The sequence below is a fragment of the Osmerus mordax genome, chromosome 12, assembly GCF_038355195.1.
Source record: "Osmerus mordax isolate fOsmMor3 chromosome 12, fOsmMor3.pri, whole genome shotgun sequence".
NCBI lineage: Eukaryota > Metazoa > Chordata > Actinopteri > Osmeriformes > Osmeridae > Osmerus > Osmerus mordax.
Genome location: NC_090061.1, coordinates 10,865,399 through 10,878,840, shown reverse-complemented (window position 1 = coordinate 10,878,840; position 13,442 = coordinate 10,865,399). Strand labels below are relative to the sequence as shown.

Genomic DNA, 13,442 nt, shown 5'->3' with positions numbered 1-13,442 from the left:
AGAATTTAGATAAACTACTAATGGAAGTTAAGCATATCATATTAGAAGATCATTATCTGTTGTGTGATCTGAGTTCTTGATAGCTTTATTTGTGTGTAAAGTCCCTGGTCTGTTCTTCATTAGTTAGTGCTTTTTCAGACCCAGGTTTGTGTTTGATGGACTCTGAACAAACTGAAACGGAACCATAGGTTATATTTTTCCTTTAAAAAGATTAATCCCAAGGTTGCATTTTTATGGCAGTCTTGAATAGTTTCCTTATTGCTTTTTAGATCAATTATTTTCATCCAGTTCATCTAGAAGATCAGATAATGTGATATGGTAAAAGTTCTGCTATTTCCTTTCTTCTTCTGGTTATACTGGCAGAGCTTCAACAGCAAGTGTTAGATATGAAGTCTCAGGAGTGACATATGTAAACGCTGCAGCTGACAAAAGAGCTCCACTGTGTCTAACAGCACGTTTGTTGTGTTGTGTCTCTCAGGGCTGAACACGCTGCCCTTCGACCCCTCGATCAACAACGAGCCCCTGCAGTTCAGCAGCTCCAACGGCCCGCTGGTGTCCGACTGTCCTCTGGAGAACGGAGCGGAGAACAGCAAGAAGAGGAAGAGGCCCAGCCTGCCTCCAGGTACGCAGAAACGCTCTCTACTCTCAAGTAGTGCCAGGAATTCTGATTGAACAGTATATCCAGCTCTACTGATGCTGCCTTTGTTTTTATGAGGGCTTTTGACGTTTACATATGTGTTTTATATTAATTTATATATATATATAAAAAAAATGTTTAATTCCAGCAACTGGTAGTAATACTCGAGCTTGTATTAAAATAAGCACTCCCCTCCCTTTGATTCATGGCTAACTTTGAAGGTAGAGAGGGTGTTTGTTGTTTTTCATTAGCTTCCTGCATCTTAAGGGACTTGCATCCCTGGACCGCGGGGTCTTGTCAGTGAAAGGCTCAGGTATCTGCTCAGCTGTGATTGCAGCAGTCACACCCAAGTCTGGCTGTTTCCGTGCCAACAGCACCTGCCAATCAAAGGTCTTAAATGCCTTCAGCTTTCTCCACAGAAATGACCTTTCGCACAAGGAGTGATATTGCTGGAGGTGTGTGTGCTCGTGTGTACGTGTTGCCGTCACTAAATGAGGCCCAATTTTATTCAGTGACAGTGTGCCTTCTAATTAAAGAAAGAGCCTCTAATGAATTGCATTATGAGGAGCTGAGTGAAGAGGCCCTCAAGGCAGAGAGGTGTTGCTCTCTGTTCTCTGCTGTCTCTGTGACTGTAATTGGTATGGATTAATTGTTAGTTTAATGGGCCATATTCTATATTGCATTCATCATTGTTCAGTACTGTAGCCCTATATTAAACACAGTTTTCGCATAGAGCGAGCATGGTGTGTCAGTTGTAAATCCTTAACATCTGGTTGGTTCTGATTGATGGACATTCTCCCAACCCATTACTGGAGCCTTCTGGATGATGGGCGGCACTGTCGATGTTCGATGAGGTTGCAGTGTGTGTGTGTGTGAGTGTGTGTCTGTTTCTGTTCACGTGTGCTCTCCTCTGATATAAACGCATCATCGAGCTTAAGATCAAAGCCTTGAAACACACATCTCATCTGACCGACTGGTGGGGAGAATTAATCTTGTGAAAGCATCTTAGCGACGGAGAAGGCCTGCATTCTGATCATGTCCAGCGGAGACCCCTAGATCAAAGCACTCCACGTGCCCCGCTTTTCCAGTAATGACCAAATTGTTGTGCAATCAGTCATTTGGCAACAGCTTCTTTAATCGTGTTCTGCTTACCTGCTGCTTTGAAGCCACACAATGGTGGCCTTCAGAGCAGCGCTGGGTCACCAGAGGAGGTTCCAGGGAGCGGGGAGGATTGTGGTGCGTCGGTGGGCCTCCGTGGTGTGTTCCACCCTCACCAGAGGGGAGGATCATGATGAGGGCAGCAGAGAGACAGACACGCTTCCCCTCAGCCCTCCAGCTGCCTTGCTGCAGCAGGAAGCAGCCTGAATCAGAATCAGAATGGGTTTTATTCGCCATGAAAGTTTGCACAGACAAGGAATTTGCTTTGGCAGGAAGGTGCAAACATTAAACATATAGGAATCAAAAATTTAAATATGAGGACTAACTATACTAAGGGTACATAACTAGCAATACTAAGTGGAATTAGAATGAAAATAAACTATACAATAAACTATAAAATATAAGTTGCAGTAATTTACAATAAAAAAATACAAATATTACAAAAAATACAAATGGTACAAGCCTCATGATGGAACAACGGCTACATGATGACAATCTGCTGCGTCTGGAGCAGAGCACGTTTAGCTCCTTTAATGTTCTCTGGTGTCTCTGGTGAAGTCCTCCCGCCCTCTGTGGAGGCCAGATAGAGCCAGGACTAATTAGCAGCCATTTGGATTTACCCTCGTTAAACAACCATAATGGATAGATTCATCTCATTAGGGCTTGGCACTCCGTTAGTTAACGAGAGCTAGAGAGACACATATATACACACACACGCACCCTGACGCTCATTCCTCTAGTTGTTATTTGTCCACGTGTCTGAGGACAGTTTAGGCTGTACAGCTATCCTCAATTTGACCGCATCACATACCCAGGTCAGTGAACACAGGTCCACCTGTTCAAACCAGCACTTCCCAGGGAGTTTTAACCAGCGTGAAGCTGGATCTTTACTGGATCCTTACTGGATCCTTACTAGATCTTACTGGCTCTAGCTGGTAGACATCCTCCACTAAGCAGAGCCTCGGGGCTCCTTGTTTTATGGCTGTTCCAGCCAGCTGCAGGCCAGGCAAACAGGCAGGGTGTTCCAGCCGAGGTCAGAGTCCACAGACAGCTGCTGACAGGCTGCTGCTGTCTTGTTTTATACCGAGAGAGGGATCCCTCCATCTGGATCGATATCCTGCCTGCAAAACGGCAAGACGCTCAGTGTTTGTGGTCGACACGTATACAGAAACTGGCTTTCGGTTCGTGAAAGAGCCTTCGTCGAGCCTGTTGCTCTGGATAAGAGCGTCTGCTAAATGACTACATGTGATGTACAGTACGCGCTTCACAGAAGAGATGATTAATACACAGCACACCCATTGTTACTTTTAATAATTACAGCCTGGTTTATTTGTCATTGATACGTGTTGCCTTGAGGCTTTGATGAACGCATTTCAAGCGCCCACTGTGAACCAATTGGTTACCATGACGACGATATTAACCTTTTAGATTTGAAGCTGCCTTATTCCCTAAACCATACATCCCGTTTATTTCTGCTTTGGACTTCACCCAATAGCATTTGCAGTCAGCTCTGTAAAATTACAGAAAGTCTATATGTCATATGCATGAAACAGTTCTGTTTCGAGTCTTTATGAATAGCGATGAAATTGCAACCCTCGCTCTCCAGTCCAGGCTCATGTACTATATCCGTTAGTGAGTGCTAGCTGAAGAACGGTAACATCCTGCTGATTCCCATGGTGAGTGCTTTAGATTACTTCTGGAAAGGAAAGTGATACGCTGCAGGGCTGTTCTCTCTTCCTGGACATGAAACAATAGCAGTGGTTGTGTGTGTGTGGTGTACTGTGGAGTGAGACACGCAGGGGACTGGGGGTGTGTGTGGTGTACTGTGGAGTGAGACACGCAGGGGACTGGGGGGGTGTGTGGTGTACTGTGGAGTGAGACACGCAGGGGACTGGGGGGGTGTGTGTGTGTGTGGTGTACTGTGGAGTGAGACACAGGGGACTGGGGGGGGGTGTGTGTGTGGTGTACTGTGGAGTGAGACATGCAGGGGACTGGGGATGTGTGGTGTACTGTGGAGTGAGACATGCAGGGGACTGGAGGGGTGTGTGTGTGGTGTACTGTGGAGTGAGACATGCAGGGGACTGGGGGGGTGTGGTGTACTGTGGAGTGAGACATGCAGGGGATTGGGGGGGTGTGGGTGGAAGACGCAGGCAGCAAAAGCTTACAGCTACTTTATGTCTGTATCGCTTCATGTATGACTAGAAGCACCTGTGTGGGTTTGTGACAGAGATATGATGATGCATATGCAGGGCTGCGGTGTTTTCGTGGGGGACAGGCTACTGTGGAGGTTAGAATCAAGCAGGGCTGCGGTGTTTTCGTGGTGGACAGGCTACTGTGGAGGTTAGAATCAGGCAGGGCTGCGGTGTTTCGTGGGGGACAGGCTACTGTGGAGGTTAGAATCAGGCAGGGCTGCGGTGTTTCGTGGGGGACAGGCTACTGTGGAGGTTAGAATCAGGCAGGGCTGCGGTGTTTCGTGGGGGACAGGCTACTGTGGAGGTTAGAATCAGGCAGGGCTGCGGTGTTTCGTGGGGGACAGGCTACTGTGGAGGTTAGAATCAGGCAGGGCTGCGGTGTTTCGTGGGGGACAGGCTACTGTGGAGGTTAGAATCAGGCAGGGCTGCGGTGTTTCGTGGGGGACAGGCTACTGTGGAGGTTAGAATCAGGCAGGGCTGCGGTGTTTCGTGGGGGACAGGCTACTGTGGAGGTTAGAATCAAGCAGGGCTGCGGTGTTTCGTGGGGGACAGGCTACTGTGGAGGTTAGAATCAAGCAGGGCTGCGGTGTTTCGTGGGGGACAGGCTACTGTGGAGGTTAGAATCAGGCAGGGCTGCGGTGTTTCGTGGGGGACAGGCTACTGTGGAGGTTAGAATCAAGCAGGGCTGCGGTGTTTCGTGGGGGACAGGCTACTGTGGAGGTTAGAATCAGGCAGGGCTGCGGTGTTTCGTGGGGGACAGGCTACTGTGGAGGTTAGAATCAGGCAGGGCTGCGGTGTTTCGTGGGGGACAGGCTACTGTGGAGGTTAGAATCAGGCAGGGCTGCGGTGTTTCGTGGGGGACAGGCTACTGTGGAGGTTAGAATCAGGCAGGGCTGCGGTGTTTCGTGGGGGACAGGCTACTGTGGAGGTTAGAATCAGGCAGGGCTGCGGTGTTTCGTGGGGGACAGGCTACTGTGGAGGTTAGAATCAGGCAGGGCTGCGGTGTTTCGTGGGGGACAGGCTACTGTGGAGGTTAGAATCAAGCAGGGCTGCGGTGTTTCGTGGGGGACAGGCTACTGTGGAGGTTAGAATCAAGCAGGGCTGCGGTGTTTCGTGGGGGACAGGCTACTGTGGAGGTTAGAATCAGGCAGGGCTGCGGTGTTTCGTGGGGGACAGGCTACTGTGGAGGTTAGAATCAGGCAGGGCTGCGGTGTTTCGTGGGGGACAGGCTACTGTGGAGGTTAGAATCAAGCAGGGCTGCGGTGTTTCGTGGGGGACAGGCTACTGTGGAGGTTAGAATCAGGCAGGGCTGCAGGTTCATATTTGCCTCTCTCTACCGTACATTCCAAACGATTCCATTTGATTTGGTTTTGGTTTAAGAGGAGCAGAAAAGCCTACTATCCAGCACTGTGTAGGTCTAAGTGTCGTGCTTTCACACCTAGCCTACCGTACCTCTCCATGATTTGAACGTCCTGGACTCTTCTCAGGTGTTGGCATGGGGAGCGCAGTTTAAAAGTAAGCAAAGTAATGGGCTACTCAACCTGTCAGAGCTAAGCTGTGTCTGAAATCCACAGAGATATATGGCTGTGTCTGTGTTGCCCAGAGAACTGTGGCTGTGTGGAGAATGTCCTCGCGGCTCTCTGTAAAGCCAGGCTGTAAGCTCATCTCTCAGTGGCTCAGATCTACGGCTGCATGTGATTGTCTCTTTGACAGAAGAGGCAGGAGGTGACAGACAGGGTTACCACAGACACTGACTGATTTGACAAGGTAGAGTTCCAATGTTAGGGCTACACATTTGCATAGACTCATGCACAGGGGGATGTCTTTCTGTTCTTTTGGCTCGATTGGTCTTTGCGTGAAGGTTTATTTTTCTTCTTGGCTGACGGCTTTTTTTTTTTTATTATTATTTGGTGATTGACTTTATTGGCAATTCCTGTGTGATTAAGTGTTGTGTTGGCATAACGCGGGGTGCAGTGATTTTGAGGAAACCGCAGGGGTGTATTTGTGTGTATGTGTGTGTGTTATGTGTATGACATGATGACAGAGCTGGGTGATTGAATCTGCATAACAGGCTGTGAAGAGCCCTTTCCTGCTGTATTCCCCAGGGAGTCCAAGGCTTCAGTCAGACCTGAACATCTTTCTCTCTCCAGCCTACCTCTCTCTCTCGCTCTCTCGCTCTCTCTCTCGCTCTTTCTCTCTCTCGGCTTCTATGATGGAGCACATGCCGAGAATGGGAAAACGTGCACGTGCGTGTTTGCCCGTATGTGTGGGTTGCTTGTGTGTTGCATTGTGCAGGCTCCAGCTTGTGGTGTGTGGCAGTGCGTGTCTGTGTATGAACTGAATTGAATACAGCCTATGGTTTTAGTCCAGTCAGGCGTGAGAGAGCATATGAGAGCTTCTGTGTTCTTGGCCCCCGGAAGACACAAGTTAGTCTGTTGACATGGCGCTCTGCGTGTGCGCGCCCACCCATGGGGAAGGTTTAAGTGGGTGTGCTCTTGTGTCGCACCATTGTTCTGTGCCTTTATCCAACGTTTAACCAACCAGAACGAGTATGCTGAGCACTGGGAGCACCTTGCGTGTCAGAAAAAAATGTATATTTTTTCCCCCTGCTGTAGATACGATTATAGATTAGCATAGCCTAATTTGAGACATGAGAGAACGGGCGATGAAAGGCGACATTTCCAGTTTCGTGAGGAGCGAGGACCTGCTCGTAAAGTCTGGGACCCTGGGACTCATCAGAGGATGGCCGGGCCTGGCCTCGCTGGCCTCTTCCCGCTGGCCTCGCTCCGCTGGCCTCGCCCCGCTGGCCTCACCTGGCCCCGCTGGCCTCTCCAGGGCCCAGTCTCATTCAACCCTCCACCTGGCCCATCTCCCCCGACACTCATAAAACATTCAAACAGTGTTTGGATCAGATGGGGATTCCTTTTGAACCGGGTATGTGTGGAACTCTCAGACCCCATTCCATCCTCTCCCCCTTACATGCGTCCTTGAATGATTCATCAAAGGAGGAAAGGTCCCTCTTCTCCCTCTCTCTCTCTCTCTTTCTCTCCCTCCTCCCTTTCATCCCCTGTTCATGCGCCGTAAGTGTTCTCTCCATCCTCTCTGTTCTCTCCATCCTCTGTTCTCTCCATCCTTCCTCTCAGGACTGCAGAGCCCTGGGCTGCTGCAGTGTCTCAGCTCTCCATCCTGCATACATGAATATGGGATCTGAGAAGCTCAGAGTGCCAGAGGACACGGACTTCACTCTCACTGAACAAATGGCTCCAGTCCTCCGCCTGCTCATGCTAACACTTTAGCTAATGCTACCTTCACTAGTGCTTTTCCTTGAATCCTCTCTCTGCTACTTCTAAAGCTGCAGGAGTTGTAGGTAGGGGTGCACCGATGAATCGGCCAGCAGTTCAAGAAAAGAAGACTTTTGTTATCAGTGCATCCCTAGTTGTAGGGGTTGATCTGAGGAGAAAGAATGAGGTTGTCTGGGATCTTACAGCCCTGTTTGTTTTCTACATGATCAGAAAAGATGGCTGTGGTGTTTCAACCACCCAGACACAACACTGGAGGGGAGATAGACAATTAGCGCTGTGATGAGTTTCTCCCTCCATCTATCAGCCTGGGGAACATGGCCGCCCTGCAGGACTGGAGACGCTGAATCACTTCTGTCTTCCTGCTGTGGTCATGGTCATGATAAATTCTGCTTTAGATTCTGTTTCTTGATACGGTTGCTTTGGAACCTTTTGTGAAGGGATTTCAGTTCAGTTTGAACTGTTGCCTAACTGAGATTTAAAAAAAACTTGCTGCACAGTTGGTTTGTGAATTCTTTAGAAATAATTTCAGCTGCCCGTAGAGTGGTATCTTTCGCAAGTGTTTTGTAGATTACAAACAGCTGCTCTCTTCCTTAAGGTTATTAAATGAACAGCATGCAGCATGTAACTTTGATTATTGATATAAATTATTCTAACTAAACTGCATGGCAAAGCAGTTTTATACCAAGCAATTGTAGACTGTTAAAAGACTGTTGGACGGTAATTCTAAGTAAAACGTGTTTGAGGCAATTTATGTAATTAAATAGTTTCCACCAGCAGTCTAACTGTTATCTGGTCATTTGGCAGCCTGGAGGAAGAACTGAATTCGAGCTGAGAGATGGAGGGGGGATGAGACTGGGGAGGAGGTAAAGGGAGAAAAGGTGTTTCTGTGTGAAACGTTCCGTTAAACCATCCGTCCTCAGCTGGTTTGACCTGGTCTGCAGCATGAAGTGGAGAGACCTGAGTTCTACTGTTACCTTCAGCATGGTTTATGTTGATGAGAAATGTCCTCCACATCAAACATTGGACATGGACCAGTCCACTGCTTAGGCTCAGCAGAAAGGAATGCGGAGGTTTGAGATGGAAACTAGCCGAGAGCTTCAGGGGCAAAAATCATGGGAATGGTAGAGTATGTCAGAGTTGAAGGAGATGTTTAGAACGTTTTAACCACATCCCTCAGTTTCCTCAGATCTCCTCAACTGCAACAGTAATTCAACATCCCTCCTCCCCAGCCCCCACCCCTAGGTTGGGTGAAATAGAATCTGAACCTTCCTCCTGGTCAAAGCCTTTGCCAGTACCCTGAAAGCATTCCTGAGCTTTCAGGAATCACAGTTCAATTTCAAATGCAAAGGCTGCTTAGTCATTTTATCCCAGTGTTATTCATTAAGGGAGCAGCAACTGGAGGATTTACGCCTCCGTTAGAGACAGGCTCCAAACACCAGAAGAGTAACACTCTTTCTGATAGGCCGGCCTGTTGAATTATGCATCTCCCATTGACAGCTTGCTGCCCAAGCCAACCAAACGGCAGCTTTCGTCTCAGAGCAGCAGGAGTGACCCCAGGCTCTTTCTGGCCGCGTTTGAATCAAAGCAAAAGAGGATTTCAAGGGCCAGCGACGGTCACACGGTCACCTCCACCTCCGCCCTTTCCTGTCATTTACAATGACAGGAAAGGGCTGTCAAGACGGCTCATAAGGGAAGAAGCGACGCTGCTCTGTGGTTGAGGTTTGATCTGCGTACTGCATCTCGAGCTTTTTAGAAATGACATAAGAACACCAACCTTGCCAGACAGCCATTTGCAGACAAATTTGAGAGATCACAACCGTTCAAGTTCAAGTATTTTATTTGTCACATACAACAAATGTAGTGACATGTGAAAGGGTCTACGTTCCACACTGTGCAAAAATTACATTTAAATTACATTTAAATACATAAATTTAAAAAAAGGTCCTGAATTAAAAATTTGAGATCAAGTGTCTCACTGCCTATGGGTATAAAAACTCCTCCTTAGTCTCTCAGTCCTTGAATTCAGACTGCGTAGGCATCTGACTGACGGCAACAGGGTGAAGAGGCTGGCATTGGGGTGTGTGTCATCCCTCATGATGTTTCTTGACCTCGACTCCACCCTCTTGTGGTAAATATCATTCACGTTGGGTAGGGACGCTCTGATAGTCCGCTCAGCTGAGCGCACTACCCTTTGAAGGTTGGCCTGATCTTGGGCGGTACAGCTTCCGTACCAGACGGAGATGCATCCTGTGAGGACGCTCTCCACAGCTGAGGAGTAGAAGGTCCTTAGGATGGGACGGGAGATCTTGAATTTCCTAAGCTTACGGAATAAGTACAGCCGCTGCCTACATGACTTTGTCACGTGTTGTGTGTGGAGAGTCCAGGTTAGGTCTTCAGTGAGGTGCACCCCCAGGTACTTAAAACGAGGGACCCTCTCCACAGGCTCCCCGCTGATGGGGAGGGGGGTGTACCCGCTGTCCTGCTTTTGCCGGAAGTCCACCACCATTTCCTTTGTCTTTTTGATATTTAGGGCCAAATTGTTGGACTGACACCACAGTGCCAGGTCTGCCCCTTGGTGCTGGTAGGGCTGCTCGTTGTTATCGGAGATTAGACCCAGCACCACAGTGTCGTCGGCAAATTTAATGATGGAGGTTGAGCTTCCGGAGGCTGTGCAGTCATAGGTGTAGATGTTATACAGCAGCGGGCTCAGAACGCACCCCTGGGGGGAACCTATGTTGAGGGTCAGCGGTCCAGACATTTCACCACCCTCCACTCTTACCACCTGGGGGCGGTCAGTGAGGAAGCTGAGCACCCAGTTGCACATTTGGGTGCTCAGATCCCCAGCAACTTCATCTTGACGATCAGGCGGAGGGGGACTATGGTATTGAAAGCTGAACTGTAATCAATGAACAGCATCCTCACATAGTTCCCCCCCCACCATCCAGGTGAGTAAGAGTGGTGTGTAGCAGGTTGGAGATGGCATCGTCTCTGCTTCTGTTTGCTTTGTATGCAAACTGGAGGGGGTCGAACAAGTTGGGCAGGGAGGTGCAGATGTAATTTTTCACCAGCCTTTCAAAACACTTCATCACTGCAGATGTCAGGACCACTGGACGGTAGTCGTTCAAACATGATGGTAAACTATTGTTGGGCACCGGTACAATGATTGACTTTTTGAAGCAAGATGGGACGACAGCTTGGGATGTATTAAAGATCATGGTGTACACTGGAGCTAGTTGATCAGCACAGGATTTAAGGACCCTCTCAGGGATCTGGTCAGGCCCGGCAGCCTTTTTCCCCATTTACCCCTTTGAACACCCTCCTCACATCACTCTCACTGACTATGAAGGGGCGTTCGGTGTTATTGGCAATCATGTCGGCCATGACTGTCATTGAGTTATGGTTTTCGCTCTCCATCTCAAACCGTGCAAAGAAAGTGTTGAGTTCATCTGCAAGTTATTCGTCTTTGCCCAAACCAGTGGTCCGAACAAATAAACATCCTGTAGGGAACTACTGGCAGCGATAGGCGTGGTTGAAGTAAGTCTGTGATAGACTGTGATAGACAGTCTATCCAACCACCTGATAAGTATTTTTTGAAAATCCCTGCCCTTTTCCAAACAGTTTTCAAGGACTATTTCCCAGATAGTTATGTGTAACAAACCATCTAATGAATCAGGTTATGAGAACACCTTGACCTCCACAGAACTGGTCTCTTTGCGAGGGCTTTTAAAACCTTCTTTGAAGAATAGCCTAGTAAGATGACATTTTTAGTCATTGTTTGTACTTTGTGTTAATTCCTTTAGGACTTTGCTGTGGTGAAAACACTGACACATTCTGTAGGAATCCCTCTTTTTAACCCAGCAACACTAGCACACACCTTGGTCACCTCTCTGTTCTGGCCCTCTCATCTTCTATCAACACCTCTTTCTCCCTCCCTCCCTCTCTCCACCTCCAACTGTCTCTACTGACCCACAGCAGCTGCCTCACAGCGGTAGTCACAGTGGTGCTTTAACAAGGTGCTGCTCTCCCCCATCATCATCCTGCAATCCTTCTCTTCTTTTACCCTTCTTGTTGTTCTCATCCTTAGTACATTGTGAGGAATGAGGGGTTAGAGTACCCTTACAGGGCATGGAAGAAAGGGCAGGTAGGCACCACCTGCTCGATAAGCACGGAATAATGGAGGGAGGGAGGAAGGAGGTGGGTAAATGGTTTGCTCAGTGAATGGATAGGCCAGATAGATTGATGGATGACCAGACCCCTGTTCTTATGAGGCAGATTTTATTCATAACGTCTCAGGAATAAAAGGTAACTAAATCACCCGGGGGCCCCCAGCTTTTCCATTAAAGACGGCGTGCGAAGGTTATTGATCCACTGTTGGATAAAGAGAGTGTGAATTGGAAGAGAAAAGAGAGAGATTTTTAAATACTCATCAATCCCTTCAACCACGTTTTTGGTAATTGGGTTTTATAATTGAATTCCAAGGTAGCCTTAAAGAGGAGAAATGTGGCCAAGCTCGGGACTATATGTTTTGTGAGCGTACAAGACACCCTTTACAACTCCCTGGTTGTCTTTAATGGAAGAGCAGTGTTCTTCAGACACCCAATAAACACCAGTGGCCTGTGCTAGTCCATCATCTTTACATTGCAGCAGGGAGTTAGGGCCTGGTCAGGTTCACCCTCACAAATCCAACTGACCATGATAAATGGAAGAAAGTGTTTGCACCTTACCTCCAGAGCATCCCTCCTTCCTCTCCTCCTTCTCCCTCTTCCCTCTCCTCCCTCCCTCCCTCTCTACTGGTCTGCTGTAGTTTCAGCAGGTAGCTTTGTGTCCAGTGAAGCCTACAGAGTTGACACACCATGAGATCAGCTCGTGTCTGCTCCAGCTACTTCAGTGCTGCAGTGAAGGGGCGGGTCTCATCTACCCTGCAAGTCTGCATTTCAAGAGGTTTCTTTCAGGGTTTTCTGTGTCTGAGTCTGTGATGACAACACCCTGCAGCTTGCTTGACCACTAACCCCCTCTGATTGCTATTTCCAGGCCACTCCTCTGATGCTGAAGGCAGGAGCAGAGGATGGCTTTTTCCCTCTTCTCTGACCTCCATAAAGAGGATTGCTTTTTCGAATGGTCCGCCCCAACTCTGTGTCTTTTCTCCATCTTCAAATTCTTTCTTGTTTTTTGCGTAGGATCTTCGATGCAGTTTTCATGGCTGTCTCCATTAACGGCCTCCCACGAGGAGGTTAAAACGTTACGGTAGTGTAGAATGCTGTCTAGTTCTGGCTTTTATGATGAATCGTCTCCTGAATGTTAGCCAGTCCCCCCCCCCCCCCTACACGTACAGACCCTTTCAGAGGTATTCCACACTTTCTTTCATTCTAGAACTATAAAGGCAAGAATGTGTGTGTCTGAGTCTGATTGTGACTCGATAATCTCGCAAACCGACCACTGTCTGAAGTTGCAAGTCGGCAGGTTCAAGTCGGCGGCATATTAAGCTGAACTAAGCGATGGAGTCATGGATCCAAACGTCACACATGGCACTGCACTTCCTTGGGTCCTGAGCAAGACACCTGCCGACTTGTAACCTCATACAGCGCCTGGTTCTCAATTATCGAGGCACACACTAACACACAAGCAGAAATATTCCTGCCTTTATAGTTAGATACTGTGTACACCTTTAATAACCTCATGTTAGATATTAGTGGCCTTTCCACTTCTAGCCTGTATCATGTTCTTCCACGCAGTGAGAATTGAAATACACCTTAGACACAACTTGAAATCTATATTCTTCTCTTTGTAGTTCAATATTGTGAATGAACATTAGGCTACAGAGCAAACCATGTTGGAACGTGTTTTGCTCTGTGGAAGTACTCTTTGCACCATTAACAAGTATCATCTACAAACTGCTGATTTGTAATGGGACATAATAGTACCTCCTGTAACAAAAACAAATCATTGTAGCTGTAATTGAGGCAAAAAGACCTGGGCTTGTTTAAGCCTCACTTCCACACATGTAACCGTTCCATCAAGGTAGGTCTTCCAGATGGTGTTGATTGGTCTCTACACTCTAGCTACACACTACATAGACCACACTATATAGAGGTTGTATCCGTCACAGGATACGTAGGATCAAGTCTAGGGGGTTCCATATGGAGATGTTGCTGG

At 48.0% G+C, this 13,442-nt stretch overlaps 1 protein-coding gene across 4 annotated transcripts in view; it reads left to right on the top strand.

Moving 5' to 3' along the window:
- The window catches only part of LOC136954203 (ecto-NOX disulfide-thiol exchanger 2-like), a 106,604-nt gene that overhangs the window by 52,164 nt on the left and 40,998 nt on the right, over positions 1-13,442 (top strand). For all 4 annotated transcript variants that reach the window (XM_067247783.1, XM_067247785.1, XM_067247782.1 and 1 more), the window contains exon 3: positions 479-622. In XM_067247783.1, the coding sequence (XP_067103884.1) occupies positions 479-622 (144 nt within the window). The remainder of the gene's footprint in view (positions 1-478; positions 623-13,442) is intronic.